The 15,664-nt window shown below is 41.5% G+C and overlaps 1 protein-coding gene across 1 annotated transcript in view; it reads left to right on the forward strand.

The window, feature by feature from the left end:
• Positions 1-15,664, forward strand: part of LOC148096978 (uncharacterized) — a 196,728-nt gene that overhangs the window by 159,607 nt on the left and 21,457 nt on the right. Inside the window, exons 6-8 of the mRNA XM_087833614.1 lie at positions 14,334-14,494; positions 14,593-14,708; positions 14,864-14,943. Coding sequence (XP_087689740.1) covers positions 14,334-14,494; positions 14,593-14,708; positions 14,864-14,943 — 357 coding nt within the window. The remainder of the gene's footprint in view (positions 1-14,333; positions 14,495-14,592; positions 14,709-14,863; positions 14,944-15,664) is intronic.

The raw sequence follows: 15,664 nt of genomic DNA on the forward strand, positions 1-15,664 counted from the left end.
TAGTGTGTTTTGCATATTAAGTTTGCTTAAAAACCGGCTCCGCCAGGAGGCTGCATACACACCATCAAGGCCTGGAAAACAAGATCTGGAAGTGAAATCAAACTTCACAATTATAAACAATTATATCATAAGAGTAATAAAGCATTCAACATCAGCAAGACAAGTATCATGTGCAGGTTTTCTCAAATCAGTAAACTACAATTATTACCATAATTTGCCTCAAACATGGATCATCCCATGTACTCTGTCAAAATTAATGTAATCGGTGACTTCCCTTAAGCAAAGTCACTCCACTCACATATCACTAGGAGCTCAAAAGTGGTCAGCTAATGAGTCCCATATTCAACTATTCCATAAACACTGCATCTCTTATTTGTTTTTCTCATGTCACTTGTCCGCTTCTGCCAAATCCTCTACATGCATTCTTAGAAAAACAAACATTAGCAACACACATAGATGGTGACCAGGCGCAGGTCGACAGGTTCCAGAGGTGCTATAAAAAGACCATAAAGTTAGCCATCCATAGCTGTGGAAAGAATGTTATTCAGATTATTTCCCAAAAACACAGTGTAACAGCATCACCACTCATAACCTGTAAACACAGTTTTCTTCACACATAAACCCAGAAATCCTGTAGTAGAAAAATATCAACCACCTGTCCTGGTATAAATCACATGATCAATTCACATGAAGAACTATAATGCTGTAGAAAAGAAAATGCAAAGGTTAGCGCTGCGCAGATGTATACACTCTTTCTCACAGTTTCCTCTGTGAGCAACACAAGGTAGTGAATAACACCCCTGGTAGATGCACAGACACAGAAAGTGGCACTTAAAAGGTTAAATGATCACGCAACCTCAAATGTTGCTGCCATCTTTCTGCTCCTGTAAAAGGAAACACACATAGATTCATCCACCCCTTTCTCCTGTCTAGGTGGAGGTTAACCTTGAGTAGTGGTCAAGCCTTGTCAGCTTTTGTCAGCTTTTACCAGTCATTTTTTTTTCTCTTTCACTCATTCATTCATACATTCATTCTTTCTTTGCTGATAGTGGAACCTATCGTCGCATTTAGTTTCCACTCTCAGCAAAATGACGTCATTCCAAAAAGAAAAGGAAGAACTTTAGATCGGATTACCTCGCTGAATCCTTTTTAGGCAGGAACTTACTCTCTAATTGTCCCCAGATAAGTGACTTTCTCCGGAGCCCATTTTAATGTGGAGAAGCTCACTTGTAACAATTTTCTCGACGACGTGTCGTATAGCGCTTTCTGTTCTGATCGTGCAGATCTGCTCAAACAGAGATTATCGAACAAAACTTTCAGTGCACGGTGAAAGTAACAAAATAAAAAGGCCTTGTTAAGTCATGACACAAGCTCCTCATCTCAGGAGGGTAAATCATACCATTAGCATGATTTATCATACCATCATACTAATTGGCAGAAAAATCATCAGCTAGATTAACTCCAAACCAACCATCAGCTGCACAACACACAACATAAGCCTAACGTCTTATTAGCTATGACTTTAATCCCCAGGTCTGTGCTCTTCACTCATTTAGGCTACACACCCATTTTATTCAGTTTTCCTTTTTCCCTTCATCATAAAACATGTGACATGTTGTCATGCACTTCACAAAAGAAGTTTGTTCTGACGTATTCAGAGTTGTGTATTTAGGTACAGGATTCACTCGCACATCAAAACAGGAAACTCAGTGTTTTAGAGTCTCCACTCAACACACAACAAACTCCAACACATCTCATTCACTCGTGCTAGAATTCAGTCACCTTTCATTAATCTAAGAACGATCAACTAATTTGCATATCCGCTGTTAACCCACTAAGATGACAGGACAACAGAAATGCATATTCAAAATGTTATCACAAAAATAGAATTCCCCTCATACAGTAAATTACTTGTTCTGCATCAATCAAGCAGGAAGCATCTCCCAATTTACTATATTAACAACTAAATTTATTGTCTGATCACTGGTTGGTCAAACCAGAATCTTTTTTCCCACAAAAATTAAACTGTTGACCTGCAACCTAGAGAGTTAATTGTCAGCATTGGATAAATTCAGCATTTGATAACAAGTGTCTGTTATATTGACACTATTTTAACACTGATGAGCGATAACAAGCTGATCTTCATTGCATGTGTGTTTGTGTTATTAGGCAGGTTTAATCAATGTCTGTGGAGCTGCATCTCCAGCAGGGCATGTTCTTAAAGCTGCCTTTCCTACACACTTCTCTGCTATTATTTAATCATTTCTTAACTGATGTGCTATGAGTCCACTGGTCTTTGCATCACACTAAGTGACTTGGACAAGATGATAAACAGACTCACATGCTTAAGATGTTGTCTAATCTTCATGAGCTCTCTTGTGTTTGTGTTAGTAGGGTTAATGCATGTTCTGCTTGTGTGTGTGATTTTGTATATGTTTCCCTTTTGCAGTGTTTCAGACTCCTTCTCAATTTTCCAACTTAAGCAGTCAGTTTTCTTTTCCACTGGTTTGCTAACCCAAATTTTGATTTCCCATATTAAACACCAGCACTCCTCTGTGTTCTACTTACTCTCACTTTGTTGTCCTCTCCCACTTCAACAGTCCAATAGCCGGCAGTTGTCCTTCAGCTTTGTCCAGTGTTTCACTGTCTCTTCTTGCCATTTTACTCCAAAGGTGGCAAATGTCAAGCTCCAACAGTCTCCTCAGTTCTCCTCAAATGTTCTTTTCACATGCACAGTGAAGTTGCAGCTTGTTGGAAACACAGTGCCATTCATCCAATCAGGCAGGATGATGGGTTTGCTCTTCTTCTCTCATGCTGTTTGTCCACACTGCTGCTGCTTGCTGGGACTCTTTGCCCAGGACTTTTCTGCTGTCTCTTTATCTGCCATGTTATTGCTCTTTGGAACTGCATTCCTTGTCTTCAGGGAGGAGTGAGAGCTTGCTTGTGAGTTTGAGAGACACATGGTGCTGTAAATAAGTTAGCCAGAAACTTGGCCTGAACGTTTCCAATGATGTTAAACTATAACTTTCTTCCGACCACTGCATGTGGAAAATTGATTCAGGTCTGCTTTTCATCTGAAAGTGACAAACTAAGACATTTTCATTATTATCATCACTGCTTAATCAACACACATCTCTCTCTGTTTTTTGAACTCTCCTTTCTTAAAAGCAGAAAATGAGATTGTAGTTGTTCTTGGCTGATAAACACAAAACCTTTTTCCTATTATTATTTTTCATCTACAATGTAAATTTTGTCTCTTTTGTACTCTTTTTTTCCCCTTTACAATAGCTGGTGACCTGCAGAATCACCGCTCTCACAATTGGAGGCAATTACTTTTACACAGCGCACAAAAACACTGTGACGTCAGACACATTCACACTCACTTTTTTCATCTGCGTAAATAAATCATTTGGCCAATGGCATGTGCCATGGTGATCACAAGTTCATTTAATTATTTTCAACCCAACAAAACAAATAAACAAAAACATGATGCTGATGCTATGAACACGCTACACACATGAGTCAAGATGCAGGAAAACTGCTCACGGAAACGCTGCACACTCCAGTTATCACAGTTATCATAGTTCTGTTTCCCTCTCTTTAAAGAGTTCTCAGCCAGCTCCTGATCTGATAATGTGTAGCTTGCTCATCAGCTCAGAAGAGACCGCAACACAACCTCACACAGTGGTTGCGTGCTTTGCCCCACAGTGGCAAAGACTTGCACTTTCATATTCAATTCAGTTTCTCCATCAAGTAGTTTTCAGCTGTTTCATACAGGGTTCAGCATATTAGTTTTCACAGGCGTGCTCTATATCTCAACAATGGCTCATAATAAGACGACAGTCTTTCACACAGGTCAAGTGCCTCTATGCACTTCATTAGTTTAAATATTTGCCTATTATACTTCATCTCATATGTCATTGTACTGAATTTGAGCAACGCTAAGCTTAATGCAGATTACTTTTAACAATTATCCACCTCAATTAAATCTATGGTCTGGAGCACAGGCTGTTGTCGATCAGGGCAAGCTAAAGAATAAACATTTTGTGTCAGCAAGGGGTGGGGGAAAGCCATTCACCAGAGCATATATTAAGTGCTGCTGATGTGGGCTGGCCTTCTCCACACGCTCTTCAAGGCTGGTGTGTTTTCTGAAAACTTCTAACATTTGAATCTCTTCCATTTATAAGCCTGCGATTAACCGCACGGCTCAGGTCCGCGTGAAACCCGTGCGACCGTGCTCACGTGAACCCGCGCAGCTAAGGAGCCGTCGCTCTCTTTTATTTAAATACTTTGCGCTGCCAGGAGCAAAGTCCAGCATAAACGTCCGTCACCCTCTGACGCACTCTTGGTTGCTTAGGAACCCATGATAACAACAACGGCCGGTGTCACAGACCACGTGTTCTGCTCCACACTCACTCACACAAACACAAACACAAACACCATGAACAACAACAAAGAATAGGCCTATTGTCCAGCACAATCTGGACCCCGTGGAACTTCTCAGTACCCCACAAAGCAGCGGATCCCACAAAGCGGTCTACATTTCACCCCACTAAGACGGCGAACCAAAAAAGTTCGAACTGCGCAACTCTGCGACTTAATGCTTCTGTACAAAAAAACCCCACTGAGCGGCTTTGTACATCGCCCCACTAAGACGGCGAATTTTAGCCCCACTAAGCGGCCACGGACAACGCCCCACTGAGTGGCGAAGACGTACAGTTATGCGAATTTTAGCCCCACTAAGCGGCCACGGACAACGCTCCACTGAGCAGCGAAGTCGTACAGTTATAGAGTTGGACTCTAAACTTACTCGGTGTTGCTTAGCGTGTAGTATCAGCCTCGGATCCCGCCAATCGTCATTCATCGAGGAGGAAAGACAGACAGTTAATCCACAGGAACTTCCTGGCTGACGTCAGTCTTTCAGTGTGTCTCTTCTCCCCTCAGTGAATGTCGACTCCAGGGCTCCGGCTCTCAAAGGACCAATTAATGATAGGTTTGTAGCTTGAACCTATTCGCTGGAACGTTGAAGACAATATAATTACACAGCAAAGCAAGACACGAGTAGGCAAAGTTCTTCATGTTTCTCGTGCACGGGAGAGAACCGGACAAACGCTGTTCCTTCGCTTGACCCCAGTTGCTCTCATCCGCTCCCCCGTAACACTGCTCTTTTATTGAGGTTACATGAATATGCATAGGTTCATTAACATATGACGTATACATACACACAAAGAGTACCTTGCCTGTGCGTTGTGTAAGTGTGTGTGTGTGTGTGTGTGTGTGTGTGTGTGTGTGTGTGTGTGGTCAGAGTGTGACCCCATAAATGACTTCCCTAAACCTGCTGGTCTGGAAGTCCAGCAGTTCATCTAAACAAAAGGCACTTAGACTAAAACAGATATAGCTACGTATATCCTACCATAAAACAATAAGAGAAGGTACGACCTCTCCCATGCTCCCAGAGTGTGGGTGTGGATGCCAGAACACTCTGGAATGCGCACAAAGCCTTTGCAGACTATTAAGGATCACACATCCTATCACTACACAATCGATTATACACCTCTACCAATCTAAAACTAATTATAAAACTCTAAGCATATATAAGTAGATATTTCTAAGCATAAATGACAATCAACAACACAAAACCTAACATCCGGTGTCCAAGAAGAATGATTCTGAGCGCATATCAGAGGCACAGACAGGCAACCAAAAGGGGTGCAAAACACCACCCTTTGAGGTACTACTTTATTTCATTGTAGTAGTAGATATAGAGATTACTATGTAAAAAGTAATATGATAGAAGTTGCATTTAAAAATTATACATATTGTATATATAACTCTGTCATTTTGGTTTTGTACCTGGTTGTTGTCTTGGTTTTACTAACCAACTTTGTGTAGATAAACCAACCTGACAAGGATGACGATGACACCAACCCTGGCACTTGCAAAACTGCAGTCCAGGAGAACAGCAAAGATTTAAGAAAGGTGATTTAACTTGACTCTTAGTGTTTATCTCACAATAACCGGTTAATTGAAAAAAATATTCTTATAATCTGGTACAGTATCAAAAATATTCAAAAGGACTGTAACTGTCCATGTAAAATAAAATATCCTTTAAATTTCCTCCAGGGAAAATATCTTATTTTTATTTAAACAAGTTGCCATTGCCACAGTAGAAGGCATGATCATCCGCGATCTTGTTCGCTTTTACACTCAGCTCCCTCTTCACCAAGACGGACCAGTGCAGCATCCGCATCACTGCAACCACAGCACCAATCCGTCTGTTGATCTCCGGCTACCTTCTCCCATCACTCGTGAACAAGACCCCAAGATACTTGAACTCCTCCACTTGGGGCAGGAACTCATCCCCGACCCGGAGTGGGCACTCCACCCTTTTCCGGCTGAGAACCATGGCCTCAGATTTGGAGGTGCTGATCCTCATTCCCGCTGCTTCACACTCGGCTGCAAACTGTTCCAGTGCGATCTGGAGGCCTTCACCCGATGAAGCCAACAGAACCACATCATCCGCGAAAAGCAGGATGAGATTCTGAAGCCACCAAACTGAAAGCCCTCCGCTTTGGCTGCGGCTAGAAATCCTGTCCATAAAAATTATGAACAGAATCGGTGACAAAGGGCAGCCCTGGCGGAGCCCATCACCCACCGGGAACGAGTCCGACTTATTGCCAGCAATGCGAACCAAGCTCTTGCAACGGTTGTATAGGGATCGAATGGCCCGTAGCAATGGCCCAGACACACCATACTCCCACAGCACCTCCCACAGGACACCCCGAGGGACACGGTCGAATGCCTTCTCCAAGTCCACAAAACACATGTAGACTGGTTGGGCAAACTCCCATGCACCCTCAAGTATCCTTGAGAGGATAAAGAGCTGGTCCAGTGTTCCGCGACCAGGACTAAAACCGTATTGTTCCTCCTGTATCCGAGGTTCGACTAGCGGACGAATTCTCCTTTCCAGCACCCTGGCATAGACTTTCCCAGGAAGGCTGAGGAGTGTGATTCCCCTGTAGTTGGAACACACCCTCCGGTCTCCCTTCTTAAAGATGGGGACCACCACCCCGGTCTTCCAGTCCAGGGGTACTGCCCCTGATCTCCACGCAACATTGTAGAGGCGTGTCAATGTCCAGAGCCTTCAGGAACTCGGGGCGGACCTCATCAACACCAGGGGCTCTGCCACCAAGGAGTTGTTTAACTGCCTCAGTGACCTCACCTCCGGAAATTGGCGGGTCTTTCCCCTCATCCCCAGACTCTGCTTCCTCCTCGGAAGACATGACAGTGGGATTAAGGAGGCCTTCAAAGTATTCCTTCCACCGCCTGACAATTTTCTCAGTCAAAGTAAGCAGCGCTCCGCCAGCACTATACACAGTGCAGGTAGAGCACCGCTTTCCCTTTCTGAGACGCCTGACGTTTTGCCAGAATCTCTTCGAGGCAGTCCGAAAGTCTTTTTCCATGGCCTCTCTGAACTCCTCCCACACCCGAGTTTTTGCTTCAGCCACTGCCCGAGCTGCATTCCGCATGGCCTGTCGATACCTGTTGGCTGCCTCTGGAGTCCCACAGGCTAACCAAGCCCGATAGGACTCCTTCTTCAGCCTGGTGGCTCCCTTCACCTCTGGTGTCCACCATTTGGTTCGGGGATTACCACCACAGCAGGCACCAACCACCTTGCAGCCACAGCTCAATGCAGCAGCTTCGGCAATGGAGACGCTGAACATGGTCCATTCAGACTCAATGTCCCCAGTCTCCCTCGGAATGCTGTTGAAGCTCTGCCGGAGGTGTGCGTTGAAGATCTCGCGGACTGGGGCCTCTGCTAGACGTTCCCAGCACACCCTCACTATGCGTTTAGGTGCACCTGGTCTGTCCAGCCACCTCCCCCGCCACCTGATCCAACTCACCACCAGGTGGTGATCAGTTGACAGCTCAGCCCCTCTCTTTACCCGAGTGTCCAGAACATATGGTCGCAGGTCTGGTGATACGATTACAAAATCAATCATTGACCTGCGGCCAAGAGCGTTCTGGTGCCACGTGCACTTATGGACACTCTTATGTTCGAACAAGGTGTTCGTTCAATAACAAAACACCGCTCAGGTTCAGATCAGGGAGGCCCTTCCTCCCAATCACGCCTCTCCAGGTCTCGCTGTCGTTACCCACGTGAGCATTGAAGTCTCCCAGCAGGACAACAGAGTCTCCAGGTAGAGCACTTTCCAAGAAATTCCACACAAAATATTACTTCTAAACATTTTTAAAAGCATTAAGGAAAAACACAAAACATAATTAATTAACCAAGCATTTGTAGTTGAACTGGAAAGGGGCCAGAAATCAGAATATAGTTGGCTACAATTCGCAATGTATTGATATATACACTAGAGATTTTACACACTGTTACTTTAAATTATAATCTCATCTAGATGATTAAAAAGAACACTGTTTAGGTAGAGATGAAGTTCAGAATTTTTTCAATAATATCGGTATGGAAACAAAATATTTTCATACATTGCAAGTAAAAACAGGGTACTATTGAAATTAAAAACAACAACTTTATTTATATAGCACATTTAAAAACCACTAGTGTACCAAAGTGCTTAACATACAAGAGTGTAAGATGAAGTAACAGGGAAGGATGAAGGCTATGGCAAAGTACTAAACATGCTAGCAGGTTAAATGGCATTAAAAACACAGAAGCAAAAGGAAATGCATATCAAAGCATAAGAGAACAATATGTGTAAAGGATAATGGACTTGAATTTACAACATTATAAATGAAATGTGCTCTATTGGAAGCAGCTGCCCCCTCCCCATTCGACAGGTTGTGTGTGAGAAAATCTGCGTTGTGCACAAAGAAAAAATCTAACCTGAATTGAAATTAAAATTAAAACATCTACTATTCTGTTTTGCAATGCTAGTCAGTAAGTGACTGGCTGCTCCCGTATGGGATTAGAACGATCCACCTTATCCTATAGTCCAGCCAATAATGCTATTCACATTCGTATACACGCAGCTAATCAACGTTGTTGACAGGCTATGAAAGCGTCCTTATGTGCCGGTGTTTTAGCTAGCAAAGCGGAGTGGCTGATGTGGAGTGAAGCCACGTTAATGACAACCAGTGTTGGGTAAGTTACTTTAAATAAGTAACTGAGTTACATTACTAGTTACTTCCATCAAAAATAACTCAGTTACCCCAAGTTACTCGTTACTTTCAAAGTAACTAGTTACTAGGGAAAGTAACTTTGGTTTTACTCTTGTTAATGTGTTGCTTCCGTAACTGGATACCCAGCAAGATTGCCAGTCTTCTAGCTTGCTTACTTGCCACAAGTGCACTGTGCCACCTACCAATAGAAAGGAAAAGATAATGTGCATATTTCCACGAGAGAAATCCCGCACCTGGACCGTCGTTGACCGGTGCCTTGATTCTAGCCTACGTCACAGGATCATGTGCACGTTTTACATCCAACACGAAAACTGCAGTTGTGGTGCTTTTGATTGTTCTCAGAACTCGGAAATTCTGCCTTCCGAATAGGAAGATGTCGGTAACACCAGACTGCAGATGAGCTGCATACTAGAGATGGCACGATACCACTTTTTTATGTCCGATACCGATACCGATATCATAAATTTGGATATCTGCCGATACCGATATGAATCCGATATAGTGTGTTTTTTAATCAACAAAACGTTTTTTTAATATCTTGCTGCATTTTGTATAAGTTTATACTCAAGTTTAAATAAATAACAACACTAAAGCTATTCTGTTATACCTGTATGTAAAAAATACACTGCGTCCAAAATATTTCATAGTTCAGCAACACTGATCAATCTAATAAACATAAACCTACTCCATCCTCCCTATTCTGGTATTTTAAAGAGTACTTAGAAGAAATTTTAAGCAACCTAACTAATAGGGTTGCAAACTCCCAGCAAAAAAAAAAAAAAAAATAGGGAACCACCCTCCAGCTCATGATGCTTAATCGATGTAATCAAATTTAATTTGATGCAGAGGGAAAATGCACAAAAATAAATTATTTTTCAAGAATAATTAAATAGATTCAACATCTTTCTTCAACAGAATTGCAGACTGCACAGATGGTATCTTCCCAAAGGAAAAAGTAGTATAGCTTACTAGGGTATATTAGACTTAACAGTTACTATATACAGTAATGGACTTCTATATATTTTACACAAGATTAAAACTTTGGGTGTAAGAGTCAGATAATTATTTATTAAAAGCTAGACATTTTAAATGAGAATAAGAAAGAAAAGTATGTCTTTGTGCCCCCTTTTCCCTGTTCATGCCCTATCGGCCCCCCTGGCTAAACTTTGCTAGACCCGCCCCTGCACAATTACCAGCCGTCAGCTATGTAGAAAAAGATCCTGGTGTAGAAAGTAATATTAAATAAATTCTAACAACAGCTTATCAAACTTAAACGTGCTGCTGTTGTTCAGCCGCTGGTTTCCTCTTTCTGGTGAGAAGTGGGCCAAAAACTAAGAAGAGAGACGGACTAGCGACAGAAAAGGCGATCAGCTGATCATTGATCAGTTTCACGATTGAAGCAGCAGCAGCAGGAGAGGGAGAGAGAGAGAGAGAGAGAGGCAGTCGCTCCAGGTATGGTTGTTAAGCTTAAAGTGGGAATGCTTTACAGACATTCAGAGATGAACTTACACACTTGCTTTACTTCTCTCTGGGAAAACTTCCTCGGAGATGAAATGCTGGTTTGCTAGCTAGGCTACAAATACACACAGCCGCTCTATCAGTGATGCACACTGCTGCTACATGCTACAGTTATGAGCCGAGTTACGCCGTGTAGCAAGTTTTGTGAGGTGCTTTTTTGATATTTAATGGATCGGATTACATTTTTTTATTTCTCGCCGATATCCGATCCAGTAATTTGGGTCAGTATCGGACCGATACCGATACGTAATATCGGATCGGTCCATCTCTACTGCATACAGGGCTGGACTGGAACAAAAATATTGGCCCAGGCATTTTGACTAGACACCGGCCCACCATTATAGGAAAAATCATAAAGCCTTTGAATGAAAACAAACACTGTTGTGACAGTGATGTATACTGTCTTGATGGTATATATGTGTCAATCTATCAATCGTTCGTTGTAAGACTCAGATAATTATTTTTTAAAAGCTAGACATTTTAAATGAGAATAAGAAAGTATTTCTTTGTGCCCCCCTCTCCCTGTTAATGCCCTACCTGGCCCCCTGGCAACACTTTGCTAGACCCGCCCCTACACAGTTACCAGCTGTCAGCTACATAGAAAAGGATCCTGGTGTTATTTGTCTCTCAGAAACAGTTCAGAACTTCCCTTCAACTCATCCATGTCACCTAAAAGGTAAACCTGTTTCTCCATCACCTGTTCAGCTCTGATGATTCAGTAAGGACATCTCCTGGTTTCATCTTCATGTTTCATTCTCACCAGATAACCAAACTGATATCATGACCAGCAGCTTTTACAGCTGTGGCTTCAGCAAACATCAGCTGATACTAGAAAGTAATATTAAATAAATTCTAACAACAGCTGATCAAACGTGCTGCTGTTGTTTAGCGTGAGATCCGCTGGTTTCCTCTTTCTGGCGCAAAGTGGGCGATAAATAAACAAGAGAGGAAAGCTGATCAGCTGATCATTGATCAGTTTCATGATTGAAGTAGAAAGAGGAGAGGGAGGGGAGAGAATGAGAGAAGAAGAGGCAGCTGTGCAGCAAAGACACAGAATAACTCCAGCTTTGTGTCTTTTTCATTCTAGCTGAAGTCCGGGACAAACTGCGTTTCTTTTTACCTCAATACGAAACGCGTAATATTTTCTCTGAATACGGGACGATTCCATTTTTCAGGGGACGGTTGGCAACTCTAATAATTAACCTTATGAACAAAATAAAGTTCAACATCAGTAACATCATAGCACCCGCCCAGCTGTATATCATCATGCTAGCTAGCACACAGTACGAAAAAGTGAGCACAACGAAAATAAACTACATCTAAACTTGGTTTATATCTGAATCAGACTGCAGGTCATAACTTCTTACCTGAAGTTCAGTCCACCTGACACTCGGACCGGCGGCCGCCTCCGGTCTCTGCTCCTCCTCCTCCTCCTGCCTCCCCTTTCCCTCATCCACCAGCTGGCCTCCACCACTTGCTAATGTTACTGAATCTGTGGAAGCTCCGCGATGCCACCACACCAAGTAACGAATAACGAGCCTATCTAAATCCCAGTAACGAGTAACGCGTTCCTGATTTTGGCATAATAACTAGTTACCGTGCTCGTTACCACAATAATAACGTAGTTACTGTAACGCGTTACTTAATAACGCGTTAGTCCCAACACTGATGACAATGTGTGCAACCATTGGATATGTGAGCAGGAAAGACGGAACAATTGATGGAAAAGGTGTGGACTTTATACCAGTTTTTAAATCGTGTTGATAGGCCACGTAAAACCAGAGTTATGATAAAAATATATGCAATGTTTGGTTTTCTTCCTGAATACTATCGTTGTTTATATCTACTGCGGGAAGAAACACTTTATAAGAAAAAAGGCTCGAAAGCGCTCTTCACCTGTGAGCAAAAACAAAAAAAACCCCACCCTTTCCTATTGGTCAAAAAAAGTACCATGTCGACTAATCAAAAAATGATATGGCAAGTTGTTAAGAAACGGGGGGAAGTTTTAGGAGTGACGGCGGTGTTTTGAGATGTGAGAGATTTGAGACGTTTAGCGCAAATCTTGTGTAGTTAGTGTGTAGTGTAGTCAATAGTTTTGTTGTATGTGTCAGAACAATGAGGCAACTGCTGAATGTTACAGGTGTTACAGGAGTGATACATCTCCTGTTGTCAGGCCTGCAGGTATCAGGCTGTTGTTCTTCTTTATCTCATAGTGGACAGAAATTATTTTTTGGAGTGGCACAAATAATTTGTGTGGCATCAGATTTGATGCAGAACACCTGATTGTTCTGTAAATAGTTTGAAATGTTTGTTTAAAAAAAAATGCCTTGGCTGCATTTAAAAAAAATAGCTGCAAAAAACTTTGTTGTTTGCCAAACTGAGTTACTTTTTTGAAGAAGTAACTATATAATTAATTGCCCAACATTGGTCATTATATACTGTATTTTGCAGACAGAGAGTTACAGGACTCTCTCCCAGACCACAGACTCATATTCATAATACAAGTCAGAGCTTTATAAAAAAAAAAAAGAAGAAGAAGAAAGTTGTGTTTTCAAAATTGGAGTTCAAGTTATTTTTACTTCCAATAGTGTTAACATACTACACAGGTAAATGACTACATTTTTGTTTCACATTTTCATTGTAAGTGGGCTAAAGCAGTGGGCTAATAAACCATGTAACTTGGATGGATTAGATGCTGGCGTGACCACAGTGCACACGTCTGATGTCTCGCTCACAGTGGTCCAAGGGATCGCTCAGGGAGTTTGTGTTCGCTCAGACACATGGAAAATTAGAGGGAACATTGGTCTGCAGCAACTAAATATGCAACTAAAATATTTCAGTTTGTTTTAATCACAGTTGACTGTGAAATATTTAACAGCGAGAAAATTTCATGACTGCAGTGGTATCCTATCATGGTACCAGTGCAATTCACTGAGCTCCTGAGAGTGAATGATTCTTACACAAATGTTTGTAAAAGCAGTCTGCCTGTCTAGGTACTTGATTTTTGGATTGCAATACCTGAATACAATTTTTTAGATCGCGAGGGCAATCGTGGCTCAAGAGTTGGGTGTTTGTCTTGTAATTGGAAGGTTGCCAGTTTGAGCCCCGGCTCGGTCGTTGTGTCCTTGGGCAAGACACTTCACCTACCGCCTACTGGTGTTGGCCAGAGGGGCTGATGGCGCGGTATGGCAGCCTTGCCTCTGTCAGTCTTTTATCTAGTGAAAAACACTGTAAAGAAATCTCAGAACACTTCAGGAAGCTCTGGCAGGCCAAAGTACCAGGAAAGGTAATGATCAGATCTCTTATAGTTTGGTATTTTCTAATTGGCTTTTCTTTTTCTTTAATTCAGACTTTCTATCTCCTCTATATGTTTTTATTTTATTTTATTTAGTTTTCCAAGTTTAACACCAATCAGTCATTTCACCTAGTTTTAACTTCTTTTAAATTTATTTTGTATTTTTAACTGAAATGTTTTTTCAAACACAAAAAATTAGATTTTTAAAGTATTTTTTATCTTGTGGGGGTTTTCCCACAACTTATGATCACACATCTTAAGACCACAAAATCAATACTCGGAATATTGAATTTCTACTATTTTGGCTATCATAGTGTTTATGAAATAACTCAGCTACATGTGTCTTATTTTTGTTTTTTTCCAGGTCTTTTATGATCCTATCCATGGACTTTTAGAGTTACACCCACTTCTTGTCAAAATCATTGACACACCTCAGTTTCAGAGACTTCGAAACATCAAGCAACTTGGAGGGGCCTATTTTGTTTTCCCTGGAGCATCTCACAATCGCTTTGAGCATTCACTTGGGTATTTATCAGATATTCTGCAGTAGGGTAACTACTGACCCATACCTCCATAGAGTTATTGAAACAGTGCAACTCAGTTATACATACATTATGTTACAGAGTGGCATACCTAGCAGGCCAGTTTGCAGAAGCTCTAAGTACAAAGCAGCCAGAACTCAATATCACGCCTGAAGACATCCTGTGTGTGCAGATTGCAGGACTTTGCCATGATCTGGGTAATTGATGAACAACTAGTATAAAAGTGAATTTACACCAACCTAATGGTGTATTATAAGGCCAATGTGACAAAAAGAAACATCAACGGAAGACTCTTTTTATATGAAACTATATATGCAAACACTGATAACAAATGTATTATATCTTTATGTAGGACAAGGACCCTTTTCCATTGTCTTTGAGGAAATGTTCATCCTGCAAAAAAGGGCAGATCTGTTGGACGGTAGCAGGAAGGTAAGAAGCAAAGTTTTCTCATGTCTGAGATGCATCACCAAACTCAAACACATGTGAGCATTTTGTTGTTAAGGTCTCTTGATTTTGTACCACTGTGGGTCAGTGGTTAGCACTGTTTACTCACATGGGTTTGGAAACTTTCTAATTAATTAGAAAACCAGGAAAGATTTAAAAAATTATCTGAAATGCTCAAATTCATTTTCTGTGTATCAAACATGGAGCTGGAGCCAGCTGTTGGTTTATGACAAAAGAGAATTTAAAGATTGTCCATGCACCTGATTTTATATGGCATGAGCCTCCATCAGTCGTTTACTGAGTGTTTAATTTTTCCTCCAATGCTGTATATTCAGGAGGCATACAACAATTATCCTTTGAAGAGGCATGGAATTTATAGAGTGCTTTTCTCATGTTTTTGACCACTTAAAAAATGTTTTGTTATGAAGCATCATCACTCCTCACTGGGCCAATAAAAGTAATACAACTAATAAAATAATCCTAAAATACTTAAGGACAGATTTTTATATGCACCTTTCTCTGAAAACAGTGACTCAGATTATGAGAAGCAGCTGAATAAGAATCAATATGTTTTTTTATATAATGGCAAATTCTGTTAGAAGTTGCTGGGAACACAGAATTTTAAAAGTCCGAAGGACCTACACTAGCTTCTGAGGACTTAGTGTAGAAGAACATACAACATTATTTAGATCCTAAGCCGTCCATG

Source organism: Neolamprologus brichardi, chromosome 20 (assembly GCF_056152115.1).
Source record: "Neolamprologus brichardi isolate AB-2024 chromosome 20, ASM5615211v1, whole genome shotgun sequence".
NCBI classification, from domain to species: Eukaryota; Metazoa; Chordata; class Actinopteri; order Cichliformes; family Cichlidae; genus Neolamprologus; species Neolamprologus brichardi.